Source organism: Branchiostoma floridae, chromosome 19, assembly GCF_000003815.2.
Source record: "Branchiostoma floridae strain S238N-H82 chromosome 19, Bfl_VNyyK, whole genome shotgun sequence".
Taxonomy (NCBI): Eukaryota; Metazoa; Chordata; class Leptocardii; order Amphioxiformes; family Branchiostomatidae; genus Branchiostoma; species Branchiostoma floridae.
Genome location: NC_049997.1, coordinates 2,329,795 through 2,345,353, shown reverse-complemented (window position 1 = coordinate 2,345,353; position 15,559 = coordinate 2,329,795). Strand labels below are relative to the sequence as shown.

Here is a 15,559-nt window from a genome sequence, read left to right as displayed (position 1 = left end):
CATGGTCTCAAGGATTTTCCGAATATGTGGGGGACATGCTAGGCCTGTCCTTGGTGCTGAAATAAACATTTAATAACTTTGCATCCAAAACTAAGCCTTTTTTAAAGTGATTAGCAGCATTTGTCTTCATTATGATTATAAATAGCGTATAAAGGAATGCAAAAATTCAATGCACGGCTTGGAAAACATTGGAAATGGGTTAATACAGCAGTTGCGCATGCAAAATGTGTGGAGGGGTACAAGATGACAAAGAAAACTCATTGAACTGGATTCCTCAAATGCCTTTCACAAGTTGTGTTTTGTTTTCTTTGTGATATCAGGCACCACAACAAATAGTGCTGTACTAAATACACAATCTAATACGATATCATGGAATTGACAACATTGTTTAACTTCTTGAATTAATAGATTGTCTTATACTAATCACAAGTTATGTTTTCACATGCAAAAAGACCCCTCCACACACAGTCACAGTAGCAGCTGAGTTGTGCAATGGTTAGCGCTAGTTCACCATTATCTGTGGGGTAGCCTATACATGTTTCCGTTGTATTTAAAACAGGCTATTTAGGGATATCGCTGTGGGGCCTCGAAGCACAGTGGTAGTGTATTCGGCCCGTGAACCAAGAGGTCGCCGGTTCAAATCCGCCTGCCGTGTTGCCGGTCTTGTGCCCTTGGGAAAGGCACTTTACACGACTTTCCTCACTTTACTCAAGTGAAAAAATGAGTCGTCCCTCGGATAGGACGTTAAATGGAGGTCCCGTGTGTGGGGAGAGCCATACCCTATGCACGTTAAAGAACCCGCCACATGTGCGAACATCCACCCGAGCGGATCAAACCATTCCGGCCGAAATAGGGGTAGGGAATCTCCCGGGCAGCCCTCGTAACCCCTGCTTCGCCTATTGGGTCAGTTAGTCCTCACTCATAGTGAGCAATTGGGCTGGTCTCAATCATGATGTTTCTGACCTAGGGCGAAGAGTTGCTGTTACAGTTCCAATCATGTAACCTGAACCTTGAGTGGCCTTCAGGCCTTGTTACGTGGTGACCATTGAGTAAAAAAAAAAAAAAAAAAAAAAAATATCAAGTTGACAGGTTTCAAACTACAATATTTTGAAACAATCTGCTGACTTGATATCCCTAAATAGCCTGTTTGCTAATACAACAGATCATGCTGGCGTGTAAAAGCACAAGACACGCAAATGAATTATCATTCATTCATACGGGTAACCCCTCTTATAAAGGTGAACTTGCGTTACAGGTGTAGCATTGACAACAGTGTTCTTTGCAAGCAAAATCAGCATGTCATCATGTATCAGTGCAGGTTCAAGACAAAGCTTTTGCAATTTGTGTCAGCAAGATTATAACTAAGATTATGCTCAGCACACAAGCATACAACAAACTTGTGACACTTGTGTTAGGTTTAATTGTGAGCAAAGCAGCATGTAGTATTGTAGAGACTGCAGCAAACACTCTTGCTGTATACCTTGGAGCTGGAGATTGGCTCTACTGGTCCATAAACAGCACTTCTAGGTAGTACATGTACTTAGTGTATGCAACAATGTTGAAGCTATTGCAGGGCTTTAGCCAGCTCGAATTTTTTTTCCGTCAGCCAATTCCAATCGTCGCGAAAACCGCGAAAATTGATTGAACTGAAACCTTGAAAAACGGGTTTTAATGAGATTATCGTATGCGAAAGGGCGCTGACACACATTGTCGACAATCATAACAATAGCAAAACAAACAGTGTGTGGCTTTTCCGACCGTGGACGGCGTCCCCAAGCCGCCTGTAGCTTCCACCAAGGATTTTTGTCCGTCAAGGTTGACGGATTGGTTTGAAAATATTTCCGTCCGACGCAGCAAATTTCCGTCAATTGACAGAAAAACGGACGCTGGCTAGAGACCTGAGCTATTGTAAAAGACTTCAGAAAACAGGACCCACATTTGACACTTCAAGTGAAAAAAGCATTCCTTTAAAGTAATTGTGCAGAATATTTAATATTACCATTAACAAACGTGACCATTGATCGTTTTATTAAAAAAGGATTGGGTATCAAGTTATTCTAGAAATAATTCTAACAACAAATTCTCTTACAGGGAATAGAAAATTAGAGACTATAATTCAATTGTTACTTGAACTCACCATCAGGTCCTGATCAGAATGTGTGAAAAAACAGGAAATATTGTCAGGAATTTTTTATTTCAACTTCTATCAAACCTGTTGATGTGCCATGTGCCCTTCAAAAAAGTGCAAATTTATATTGATATGATCTTTTATATGTAAAAAGTGGCCAAACATTAAAAAAGTGTTCTTAAAGTAATCCTTGTGACATGGGTGTGAACAAAAACACCATAGCCATTTGACAATCATTCAACAAGTTGGTCTAAAACACTTGTTTGTTTGAAGTGCAGCAGTGAGAGATAGACCAAAACACTTCAGAATATAGAACCAAAACAATGTGCTTTGGATCAAAAAGTAATGCCAGAATTGAAATGAAAGGTCAATATCACGGCTACATGGCTTTATCAGAAATACGTGCAGCAAGTTAGAGATGGGTTCTACTTGTAGTTGAAAGTGTTGTATTGTAAATCTTGAAATGTTTGCAATGGGTTCATTTTCCCAATTTTTGCTCTGAACTCTGACACCACAAATGTGCTGTATTACTATTTGCTTCATCTGTGAACCGAAAGAGGTTTAACTAGACTAAGTGTAACCACCAAATTATGTATCCACAAACAAAACCAATAATTTACAAGTAGTTGTTACTAAGATCTTACCTCGGACATCCTTGATGCCCAGTTTCTCACAGCTGGCAACCAGTGATGAGTCCAGCGTGCCATAGTCGATTGGCTCCTCTTTGATCTTCGGGAACAAGTCCGACACGATACCTGTGTTGGAGAAAATTATTTTTTGTTTATGTTAATGTTAATGTTCATGTTTATGATTATGAGAAAACTCTATTTTAGTGAAACACCATATGTGCACCAATCTTCCAAGAGTCACATTACAATAAAATAAGATACTTAGCATAGTATACAGGTATACTAGCCTACAACTTGAATTACAATTACATGGCACTGGTCAAGAAAAGTGTACAAATTATCTCTAAGGTCCATGAAACAATGGATCTTAACTTAAATAAGATCCACAGCTTGTGCAGCTTATTTCTAGAAGTGGTTTAAGCTGTGAAAATGAATTTTACTTTGAATCAATTTTAACTTTAAGGTCTTTCCTTGGTGCTGAACTCTACATCTAACAACAACAACAATAATATCAAATTCTTTTATAACTTGTATGTTTGTTTACTGATTTGCATACCTGTGAACAAATTTGCATACCTGTGAACAGCTTGAGATCCTCCACCAGGAACTTTGGCACGTTGACGTCCCGGATGGCACGCAGACAGATGAGCTCCTCATTCATGTCAGGGTGTTCCCGCTTCAGGTTACCCGCTGCCGAGATCACGGTCTTCACCGCTCGCATACCAAAATCGTAGTGGTCCTGAAATTTATCGTAAGATAAAGGTTTAACTCAGGAGTCCTTCCCAGTGTGAGCAGATCAAACTATTCGATCTGGGGCAGGGAATTTCCCAAGCAGCCTCACAAAGCCTATTGAGTCAGTAAGTTGAACTTATCGAAATTCAGTGTTCCCGACTTAGGGAGAAGAGATGCTGCTACAGTGAGTGTAGTTTGGTGCCTAGAAGTAGTCAATGGCCATGCACTAAGCAAAATCATTAAAAAGAAAAGATGGCTCTGAAAGTTCAGCAATACAAAACCGCACCCACCTGTGAGCTGAGCTGTTCCGATGACAGTTTGAACGTCGTGGTGATCTTCTTTGCCAGCACCTTGGCGTCCGAGAACCCAAAGGAGTAGAGCGAGATCTCGGCAATCATGGCGTAGTCCGGCACCATCATGGCGACCGGACGGAACAGCGCCTTCAGGTTGTCGGGGAGCTCCGTACGGCCGGCGTACCCAGGGTTCATGGTGATGAACACGGCGCAGGCGGCCTTCAGGGCGATCTCAACTCCCTCAAACATGAACCGGTCCAACTGAGTGGAGGAAAAAGTGTTATCACAGTAAAAAAATTTGTACGAGTAGCGTATCCTAATCATTGGTATCCCTTCTCTCCAGTGTAGAAGACATCTTACAGGTTAGGTACGGGGTCTGTTATCGGGTGTTGGTGGGACGTCCTCCACTGACAGAACGAACCTTCTCAGCAACGAGAAATACCAGAGGGTGGGTTTTGAAAGTTGCCCCCATTTCCTTCCCTTCACTAACTTATTCATCTAACCTAGAGTCCATGTCATGTCAGATCATGTCCCTTTTCAGTAGCCAACCCCCTAAAAAGGCTTTGGCTAGGAGGTTTTTGCTAGAGCTGGTTGGGTAACCATAATCACAACATTTTTTCTCTAGGCCTTTTTCTAGGGCTGCCAGTGAGTTGGCCAATCTTAAAAATTTTTCCATCTTATCTCTTATCCCCCCAAAACGATAACACTCACTCACCTTTATCTATAAGGTGACCTATATCCGTTGTTTTTAAAAAAAGGGTATTTAGTGATATCGCATAGATGGGCAGTGGTTTCAAATTACAATATTTGGAAAAATTGCAACTTGAAACTACCATTTGTCAACTTGATATCCCTAAATACCCATTTTTTGTTTTAACAACGGATATACGATACCTCACGGATAAAGGTGAACAAGTGTTACATACCAGAAGCTAAAATTACAGACATTGGCGACCATACCTTTTGTTGCTGGGCCTTCTGAATAGTGATGATCTGCTGAGCGACCACAGACAACACCTCAATGTCAATCCTGTTGAACTCGTCAAAGCAGGCCCACGCGCCGGCGCTGGCCAGACCCTTGAAGAACTTGCCCATGGCCATGAAATCCAGCTGGTCAGAACAGTTGAACACCACACACTGCACAGCCATGGCCTTACCCAGATCCTATAGGTGGGGACAACAAGCATTATCAGAACAGTTGAACACCACACACTGCACAGCCATGGCCTTACCCAGATCCTATAGGTGGGGATAACAAGCATTATCAGAACAGTTGAACACCACACACTGCACAGCCATGGCTTTACCCAGATCCTATAGGTGGGGACAACAAGCATTATTATCAGAACAGTTGAACACCACACACTGCACAGCCATGGCTTTACCCAGATCCTATAGGTGGGGATAACAAGCATTATCAGAACAGTTGAACACCACACACTGCACAGCCATGGCCTTACCCAGATCCTATAGGTGGGGACAACAAGCATTATTATCAGAACAGTTGAACACCACACACTGCACCGCCATGGCCTTACCCAGATCCTATAGGTGGGGATAACAAGCATTATCAGAACAGTTGAACACCACACACTGCACAGCCATGGCTTTACCCAGATCCTATAGGTGGGGACAACAAGCATTATTATCAGAACAGTTGAACACCACACACTGCACAGCCATGGCTTTACCCAGATCCTATAGGTGGGGATAACAAGCATTATCAGAACAGTTGAACACCACACACTGCACAGCCATGGCCTTACCCAGATCCTATAGGTGGGGACAACAAGCATTATTATCAGAACAGTTGAACACCACACACTGCACCGCCATGGCCTTACCCAGATCCTATAGGTGGGGATAACAAGCATTATCAGAACAGTTGAACACCACACACTGCACAGCCATGGCTTTACCCAGATCCTATAGGTGGGGACAACAAGCATTATTATCAGAACAGTTGAACACCACACACTGCACAGCCATGGCCTTACCCAGATCCTATAGGTGGGGATAACAAGCATTATCAGAACAGTTGAACACCACACACTGCACAGCCATGGCTTTACCCAGATCCTATAGGTGGGGATAACAAGCATTATCAGAACAGTTGAACACCACACACTGCACAGCCATGGCTTTACCCAGATCCTATAGGTGGGGACAACAAGCATTATTATCAGAACAGTTGAACACCACACACTGCACAGCCATGGCTTTACCCAGATCCTATAGGTGGGGACAACAAGCATTATCAGAACAGTTGAACACCACACACTGCACAGCCATGGCCTTACCCAGATCCTATAGGTGGGGATAACAAGCATTATCAGAACAGTTGAACACCACACACTGCACAGCCATGGCCTTACCCAGATCCTATAAGTGGGGATAACAAGTATTGTTAGCATAAGAGCTCATAAAAACTATTCACCATTCAAATTTTCAGCCAACATTTTTTAGCTGTATTTTTCAAATACTTCATACTACTACTACTACATGTACTACTTCTACAAAATGTACATGAGGCTTATGTTCTAAAAGTATTGTGTTAGAAGAAAGTTTCTATACCAATAAAGGAAGACCAAAGCCCTAAAACTTAACTGGTGAGTTGTTTCCCTTGTCTAAGTCTTCATTAAAGGGTCAGTCAAGTTTTATTACAAGTTTCATATCATGAAAGAACACAGTCAATATTTTCTAGAATGAATAAATAAAATGAATAAAAAAAAAACTTGTAGACGCACCTTGGTGGTTTCAGTTTTCCCAGTTCCGGCTGGACCAGCTGGTGCACCCCCAAACTTCAAATGGAGCGCTCCGGTGAGTGTGAGGTAGCACCTGTCAGTTAGTGGGGTGATGACGAGACGTCCTGTGTTCCCGAGGTACTCGTAACCGTAGGGGAACTCCGCATTCACGGCTCTCACGTACAGGTTGTCGGTCACCCAGTAATACCTTCAGTGACGGACATGATGTTGAATTGAATTAAGACCTTTATTGTACATTTTTGCCCAACCGAGCTAAGTACAGGTACACAAACATATCACAGATCTAGTCTAACACAGAAGTTCGGCTTTCTTTCTTCTTGGCAATGGTGAAAATTTAGGACTGTATGCATGCCTATGGGTTTAGCAATAGCCAATTTGTCAAAAGGCATGAGAAATATGAATTTGTCAGTGCTTCTCATAATCATATGTCTGAAGTGAGGGAATCTACCTTCTATATAGTATATAAAATATAGTATTTCTACTTATAATAGGCAGATTCTTAATTTTTCATTGACTACCTCTCTGTTACAATTTGGCATCTTCCAAACTATGTACTATAGGGATATGAATAATACATGGAGTCACTAAGCTATGTTTCCAATATATTTCAAGACGAAGTCAGGAATACAGCATGCTAAGTTTGGGAAAATATCAATGAAGAAAAACTCACAAGCTTTCGAGTGATCTTATATCCTCTTGATCATGTGTGTTCTTTGCGTTTTTAGCATCTATTTTTATTTTTAAATTATGTAATTTTCTAGTCTCCTTACCTGAGCTGACTGATCCACTCAAAGTCGTTGACGTTCTTGACCTCCAGTTCCACCATGTTGGCGACCACATCGCGGGCGTGCACCTCAATCACAATCAGAGCCGAGAGGATCTCACGCTGCATCTTGGACAGCTTGCCCCTGACCAGCCCTACAAGCCCTGCCAACTATAGGCACAGAAAACAACTTTTTAAATCTTAACATAGGTGATGTCTTAGAAAAGAGCTCTAACAAGAAATAGTATGGGTCCTTTGCAGCTGGGGATGGAAAAAATTTTGACTATTCCGTCCGCTATGACGGATAAAAATCGATATCTTATTGTAAGGATATAAAAAAAACGTGAAACTTTGCAAAGATCTCAAAATAGTCAATGGAAGTTTTCTGTGTACCAGGCCTTTGGCGTTCGATAGGATTTCCATTGAAAATCGAGGGGACGAAAAATAATTTCAGGCTGGCCATGGTATTGCCAAATATCATATGGGGCTGGCATAGAAATGGAGAGACAAAATGTTGGGTTTATCATAATAAAATACCTGCTCAATAAGAATATCCAGTCTTTCAGGCAGCTTCCCTTCTTCCAAAGAGTCCGACACCTCCGTAGACCAGAAGGTTTGACACCCGGCGATGACGACTTGTCCGGGCCACTCCAGAACCCACTCTGTTCTCTTTGTCTGTGAAGAAAGGAGATATGGGGTTATCATCAAGACTAAGCTCACAGACATTTATTCTCTGACTGGTTGTATGGTTGTAGGAGTTCAATATACCAACTTAGGAAATCCTCTTTTTCTTGGCAAATACACCAATACAATGTATATAAAAAAATATATAGGCCACTCTAGAACCCAATCTATTCTCTTTGTCTGTGAAGTGAGGAAAAATGGGATTAACATTGTCAAGTTTAAGTTCACAGAAATCTGTTCTCTGACTGGTTGTATGGTTGTAGGAGCATAATCTCAGTAGTTCAATATAATACCAAGGAAATCAAATGATGGTATCAAGGCTGTAAAAGACATACATTGGGGTAGACTTTATGGACCATCCATAATAGTTTTAAAATTGTGATAAACTTACATCAGGATATAATTCTAGGGGTCGTCCAATAATGATATCACAGCTGTGATAAACTTACATCTGGATACACTGCAAGGGACCATCCAATGATTGTATTAAAGTTGTGAAAGACGCACACTGGGGTACACTGCTACGAACCGTCCAATGATGGTATTAAAAATCTGTGATAAATTTACATCGGGATAGACTTCTAGGGACAATCAAATGATAGTATAAAGGCTACACCAAACACATACATCTGGATAGACTGCTAGGGACCGTCCAATGATGGTTCTGAGACTCTCCCTCATCACCCTCTCCACCTCGAGCAGCCAGTCCTCCACGTTCCCTGTGGGGTAGAGCTTCTCCGACAGGGGAACACACTCTCCCTCTGTGGAGAACATCTTGGTGATGGCAAGGTCCTCCTCAAAGTGAAGCTACAAGGAAAAACAATGTCACAGTCAGAAACATACCAATAGAAACATTATCTTCTTTAGTCTGCAACCATTATTTTGATAGTTTTGTATGAGCTACAACACTTTTTAGCTTGATTCCCAAAAATTCAACTGTCTGGTGGTACTAATATTGTTGCTGCCTAACTCCCCAACTAATAGAGAATTGGGCGCCAAATGGCTACTTCAAGGTTTATAAAACCAGAGGAAATATCAAGGAAATAGAGAAAAAAGAAAGACACTAAATCATGTCCACAATTTACAGAATATGGTAGCGCAGTGCACACCTCTGGCTTGGTGCGAAGAGACAATTGAAAGTTCTTATACATCTTGATTTCAGCACCAAGGACAGGCCTTACAAGCAAGCCTCTTTGAACACGTAACATCTTAAGTCTTTACACTTGGACCATGATAAGAATATTGCATATCTAGCCAATGTGCCCACCTTCGCCATGTTCTCAAAGCACTTCCTGAGATGCGGCTGGACGGCCTTGGGGTCCTTGGTCTGCGACAGGATCTCCAGCAGCTCGTCGTCAGACAGGAAGTAGAACCTTGGGAAGGCGGAGCGCTTCGTCTCCAGGTACTCGCTCAGGCCCTTCTGCACCTGCTCCAGGAGCTTGTTACACTCCTTCAGGTTCTCCAGGAGACGAGCATCAGGGCACAGGGAGATCACCTGGGGGGAGGGGGTGGTAATTTTACAGTTAGATAACACCCACATTCATAATTTCACTGCCATAATACTTAATCAATACCGCCATATTAAAAAAACAATTTGACCCTTTCTCAAGATTTACAATGTATCTGAATACCTGAAGTGTACAGACATGCACCTCAGCATATACTGAATGAGATGCTGCATTCATTTGGTACATCTCTTTAAGCCACCTCAAATTGATGCCTTTTTCCTCATGTGGCGGTATTTTGAGACTAATTTGCAATTGTAATTTTCTTCTGAATGTGCCCCATATAGGGACACATTTTGAAAGAAGAAATTCAATGAACCAATGAGGCAATCTAATCGTGACAGAGAAGACAAATACACAGTATTGATGAGTTCATTTTACCAGAGATGTTCCTTTCAACATATAGCAGTCTATCATAGTTATTGCAACCCTTTCCAGTAGAGTGAATGTCAGGTGAGCAACACAGGGAGGATTCAAACTCAAAACCCAGAAGTAACGTCAAAGTTCACTGGACGTTGCCCGCTGCAACCTGTGGTTAACGTTACCTGTGGGTTGTCGTTGGCGTTCTTCATGATCTTCCTCCACATGCGGTCCATGGTCTGGAAACGCTTCCCCTCCACAGGTAGCTGGCGGTTAATGTCCTCTGAGCTGAAGATGGGCTCCAGGTACAGCCAGGACCTCTGGCACAACAGCCACTCATCCATAACATCCTGGAGGAAATGGTAAACAATGTTTGTTTGTTTGTTGTTTGTTTTAGAGGGGCTCCAGGTACAGCCAGGACCTCTGGCACAGCAGCCACTCATCCATAACATCCTGGGGAAAAACAGTTAAAAATGTTTGTTTGTTTGTTTGTTGTTTTGTTTGTTTTAGAGGGGCTCCAGGTACAGCCAGGACCTCTGGCACAACAGCCACTCATCCATAACATCCTGGGGAAAAACAGTTAAAAAAGTTTGTTTGTTTGTTTGAATGTTTTAGAGGGGCTCCAAGTACAGCCATGACCGTTGGCACAACAGCCACTCATCCATAACATCCTGGAGGAACGGTAAACAATGTTTGTTTGTTATTTTGTTATTTTGTTTGTTTTAGAGGGGCTCCAGGTACAGCCATGACTGCTGGCACAACAGCCACTCATCCAGAACATCCTGTGAGAGTGGTTACATGTAACGACGTTTGTTTGTTTGTTTGTTTTATATGTCGCAAAACAGCTTGTTTCAAAGAGCTATAAACTAATGGATATTTTTATTTGTTGGTGATACTTGGCATTGTGCAAAATTAGTGATTAAACCAATTGGCAATGCATAACTTTTTCATAATCGTTATCATCGCCACATTTCCAGTGCTTCACACTGAGGTGGGTCCTCATCACTAAATATCAACCTCTGATTCTGAAGCTTTTTGTTTACTGATAATCCATTGCCCCTTCCCCCTTCTCATCCCTAATTGGTAGAGATTGGCTGATGTTCACAGGTCTTCAAGTCCTATCTAGTGTGATAAGGTATCTTTTCAGGTGACATAATTGTACACTCCATTCTTTTGTTTATTTTGACAGCCTTCTGGCAATCAACAAGCAGGTGAAACAGGTAACAGGGGCTTAAATAAGAATTCTTGTAAAATTCTTGTAAGGCTAGAGATCAAAGTATACATGATAGTCACCCCATACGTAGCACCTTACCTTCTAGTGTAGAATTGTTGAATGAATTTTAAGAAATGTTTATGTCTAATACTTTCAGCAATTCAGCCAGGCAGGGATAAACAAGTCCACTAGCCCTATAGTCCCGGGCAAGTGAAAATGCCAATCGGGCAAGTGCATGTCCTTCCCCACTTGCCCGATCGGACAAGTTAGCTTTTCTCCATTGAGTGAGATTTTGATGTACTTGCTACTTTTCAAAGTCATGACATCAAGCATTGATTAACACGGAAAATAGAGCCAATAACAAAAATTCCATTGAAGGCCATGAATATACATAGAAAAATGTCATTTACATTTCGGGCAAGTGAAAAGTTGGTTCGGGCAAGTAAATTTTTTAAGTACTTGCCCGATAGGACAAGTCAATTTTAGAAAACTTGTCCAATCCTGAGCCAGGTAAGGCTGCAACAGTATGTGTGTGCACTTGTTGCAAATCAATCAATCATCATCAGAACAGAAAACCCAAGTTCACACCTGTGTCATTTTCAGCTTGGATTCCCAGGTGGTGATTCTCTCCTCGAAAGGCTTCTTGTACGGTGAGAAGGACATGCTCTGCGTCATCACGATGTGGTCGTCCAATAGCTGGGACGACTCATCAGAACTGCGGAGGATGTACGTACCCGTCTCTTTGTACGCGATGATCTCGAACTTGATGGGGTCCCACTCAGCCTCCATTTTGTCCAAGGCCTAGATGGATATATGGTTAGAATGAAAATGTTGATGGCGACATGAGTGTATGTCTACTTACCTACCGCATCATACATTCTTAAAGTTTGCTTGCATGTCTGGTATTATAGTGATGCAGGTTTCTTCAGAATCTCCCTTTCCTCTCTTTATCATCTCTCTAGCTCTCTTTGTTTGTAGGACCTACCTGTATCTACAAAACCTCTGTCTTCTCTGAACAATAGAACTAAGTTAATTGAGAAAACACACTGTATTTTAACAAATGTTATCAAACAACATCCAACAGCATGTAGAGAATGTGGCTAGCGGTAGCACAACATGTAAGATGGTTTGTTGGAACAACAAAAGATGCAAGGGATAATTCTCATGGGAATTTGAACTATCTGAAAACATTGTAACAGATTGAACCTCCAACACAATAGACTCTAAATCTTGTGCTTTAATTCATCAACAAAAACAAAAGAACAATTTGAATCAAAAGTATTGAAACTCAATTATTACAGAATCTGACTTAAAGATTCAAAACTGACTTAGATCAGTAACCTTGAATAAAAGCTGTAAGTCCAAATTAAAAAAAAAAAACAGCAGAACTTACAGTAATTTGATGTAGCTTTAACTGAACTGAACTGAACTGAACTGTTAGACCCAAACTGAATCCAACTGATCTGAACTTGCTAAAAAAAAACCTCCTTTTTCTAAGATTCAAAACTGTCTTAGAGTATTATAGCTACCTTGAATGAATTCAAAGCTGAACTCAAAGCTGAACATAAATAAATAAACTCAAAGCTGAACTCCAAAAACAAAACAAAAAAAAAACAGCAGAACAGCAATTTGAACTAGCTTTAACTGTTCGACCCAACTGAATCCAACTGATCTGAACTTACTAAAAAACAACAACTCCATCTCAGACTGTAGAAGCCGCCCAGCCAGTCATGGCCCACCCTGCCTGTACTCCCAGTCTACCCTACATGTGTGCTGCTGCAGCCTACATGTACGTTAGACTGACTGGTCAGGTGGGCAGTGACTGGTCAGTACAGCTTCACAGCTGGGTTCCCTAAACTGGCTGCAAACTCTTGCTGGCTTCCTGATGCTAAAATTTTCTTAGTGTTTCCAAACTTTCAGCTTCTGGACTATTGTACGGAATGTTTAGAAAAATCTGGTCATTTGACGGGGTTTGTCAAACCTGGACTGAAAGTTTCCAACTCTAAAAAACAACAACTCTGACTGCCAGCTTTTTGGACAGTTGTTATCATGAATGTTTAAAAAAATCCTTAGACATCTGTCAGGTTTTGTCAATGGCTTTATGTGATTATATCGTTACTTTATGTTATTATCTTAAACTTGTTCTCATTTGTATATAATTGTTATGTACCTTAAAAGGGCTGTTATTGCTCTTTAAGTTAAACAACATCTTGCTTTGACCTAACTTCTGGATCTTAAAATCATAATCATACTACAAAAGTAAATGAAGATGAAAAATTAAAGAAAGTGTACTACTGTTTTCAATTCATTTTCTGCTTAAAATGTTTATGTTCTTTATAAGGACAACTTGTAAAGGTGTTGATACACCTGTTTTGTCCTCCCTTCCACTTGTTTTTGCATGTGGTAAATTCAAATAAAGAAATAAAGAAGGAAAAGCTTTAATGTCAGGAAATGTGTAGGCTGTTTTTAATCTAACTTTTGTATTAGATTTTGATCAAAACAGATCATGATTCCTACACAAGTTATGTTGTATGTGATATCAACCAAGAAAGTTTTCTTGCAAATCCGTCACACAAGCAATGAGAAACTTAAGCACACAATGGGAAAAGGAGCCTCAATTTCTGGAAAGAAGTGTCAAACGAGGATAATTTTAAAGAGAGGGACAATGGAATAAGGAGAAGTTGTTCTTTATATGTTTTAAAATCACAAATTTAAAGGACAGAAATTTTCAAAAATGGGAATCATAAAGAGGAGTGGTGTAAGGACAAGCAGTTGTGTCCTTAGTGGTTTTAAAAGACCAATCTAAAGAGTGAAAATGTACAAATTTTAAGGGGATAATTTCAAAGTGAAAATATGTAAGGAAAAGCCGTTGAGTCCTTAGTGGCTTTCAAGGACCAAGTTAAAGGACAAAAGCGGATAATCTTAAGGAGAAGTGGTGTTGTAGAAAGGGACCAATTTAAAGGACAAAGTTTTTAAAAAAGCGGATAATTTTAAAGAGAAGTGGTGTTGAAGGAAAAGCTGTTGAATCCTTACTGGTTTTAAAGGACCTGGTGAACTTAAGAGATGAAGACTTAGAAATCTAAAGTGAATAATCTTAAAGAGAAGTGGTGTTGAAGAGAAGGGACCAATTTGAAGGATGAAGATTTATAATAGTGTTGAAGGAAAAGCCGTTGAGTCCTGCGGTCCAGCCTGGGAACGAGACCAACCTGCTCGATGGAGTACTCCTTCCCAGCCACCTCTGCGACTTTAGCAATGACTTCGATATGGTCCTGCAACTTCATATCAAGACACTTGCTAAAGGTCAGACTGGCTTTGGGTCGGACAGGGAAGCCCAGCTCGGAGGAGAGCTGCTCCCAGTGGCGGTTACGCATGCCGGGGTTCCGCAGGCCCTGGATGAGCGGGATGTACGGGCGGAACTCCTCGATTCCCGTACGCATCTCCGTGGCAACCAGCTGGCAGCCTGCGAGAGACGGAATTAGAAAATTATTGGATTAATCGGAAATGTTGATAAACACAACTCAACTGTCACATTTTATAGAATAAAAGTACATGTTTGAGATTTGGAAAACATCAACTGCACTTTCTGTATCTGTATCTGTATCTATATAGCCGGTATAACCGCCCTTCGGCGTAACACACCAGCTTCGCAGGCACGCGGCGCGGCAGCAGCTGGTTATATTACACTGAACGACTCATCACACCTAACTTTTGCACACCTATATGCAAGTGTTCTCTGAAACTATCCAGAGAAGACGCCCCTACTGTGCTTGGTGATAACATATTCCACTCTACAATAGTTCTGGGGAAATAGGAATTTTTGAACACATCAATCCTAGGTTGGTAACTCTGGTACTTGAAAGCATGACTGTTTCTAGTTCGTTTTTGAGCTGGTGTTAGATACTTATCAGTCGGTACGTCCACCAGTTTATTGGTCATTTTGTACATCATACAAAGTCTGGACATTTTCCTCCTGTCTTCAAGTGATGTCCACTGCAGATCTGTTTTCATTTTGGTAACACTAGCATCTCTGCTGTAGTTGTTTGTACAGAATCTGGCAGCTTGGTTCTGTACCCTTTCCAGTTTATCTTTGTCTTTCTTTGTATACTTTACAGACACAACATCCAGAATAGCACATTAACACCCAGCTGGCAGCCTGCGAGAGACGGGAGTAGGAAACGTGGATTAATGGGAAATATTGATAAACACAACTGTCACATTTTATCATGATAGAATAAAACTATGATGTTTGAGATTTGGAAAACATCAACTGTATTATACTGCGTCAGATACCCGTACGCATCTCTGTAGCAACCAGCTGGCAGCCTGCGAGAGGTGGATAAATGGGAAACATTCATTTGATATTGATGATTTGATAAACACAGCTGTCACAATATCATCATTATCTATAGAAATATCATTGTATTTTACACTCAGTCTGATACAACATCCAGTAAAGGCTGAGAAATGACATATCTGTCGCAATCTTA

The 15,559-nt window shown here is 41.1% G+C and overlaps 1 protein-coding gene across 1 annotated transcript in view; it reads right to left on the bottom strand.

Moving 5' to 3' along the window:
• Positions 1-15,559, bottom strand: part of LOC118406315 (dynein heavy chain 1, axonemal-like) — a 77,410-nt gene that overhangs the window by 44,790 nt on the left and 17,061 nt on the right. The window contains 12 exon segments of the mRNA XM_035806241.1: positions 2,773-2,883; positions 3,334-3,496; positions 3,780-4,043; positions 4,743-4,946; positions 6,530-6,734; positions 7,318-7,481; positions 7,848-7,985; positions 8,622-8,801; positions 9,262-9,489; positions 10,045-10,209; positions 11,661-11,873; positions 14,279-14,532. Coding sequence (XP_035662134.1) covers positions 2,773-2,883; positions 3,334-3,496; positions 3,780-4,043; positions 4,743-4,946; positions 6,530-6,734; positions 7,318-7,481; positions 7,848-7,985; positions 8,622-8,801; positions 9,262-9,489; positions 10,045-10,209; positions 11,661-11,873; positions 14,279-14,532 — 2,289 coding nt within the window.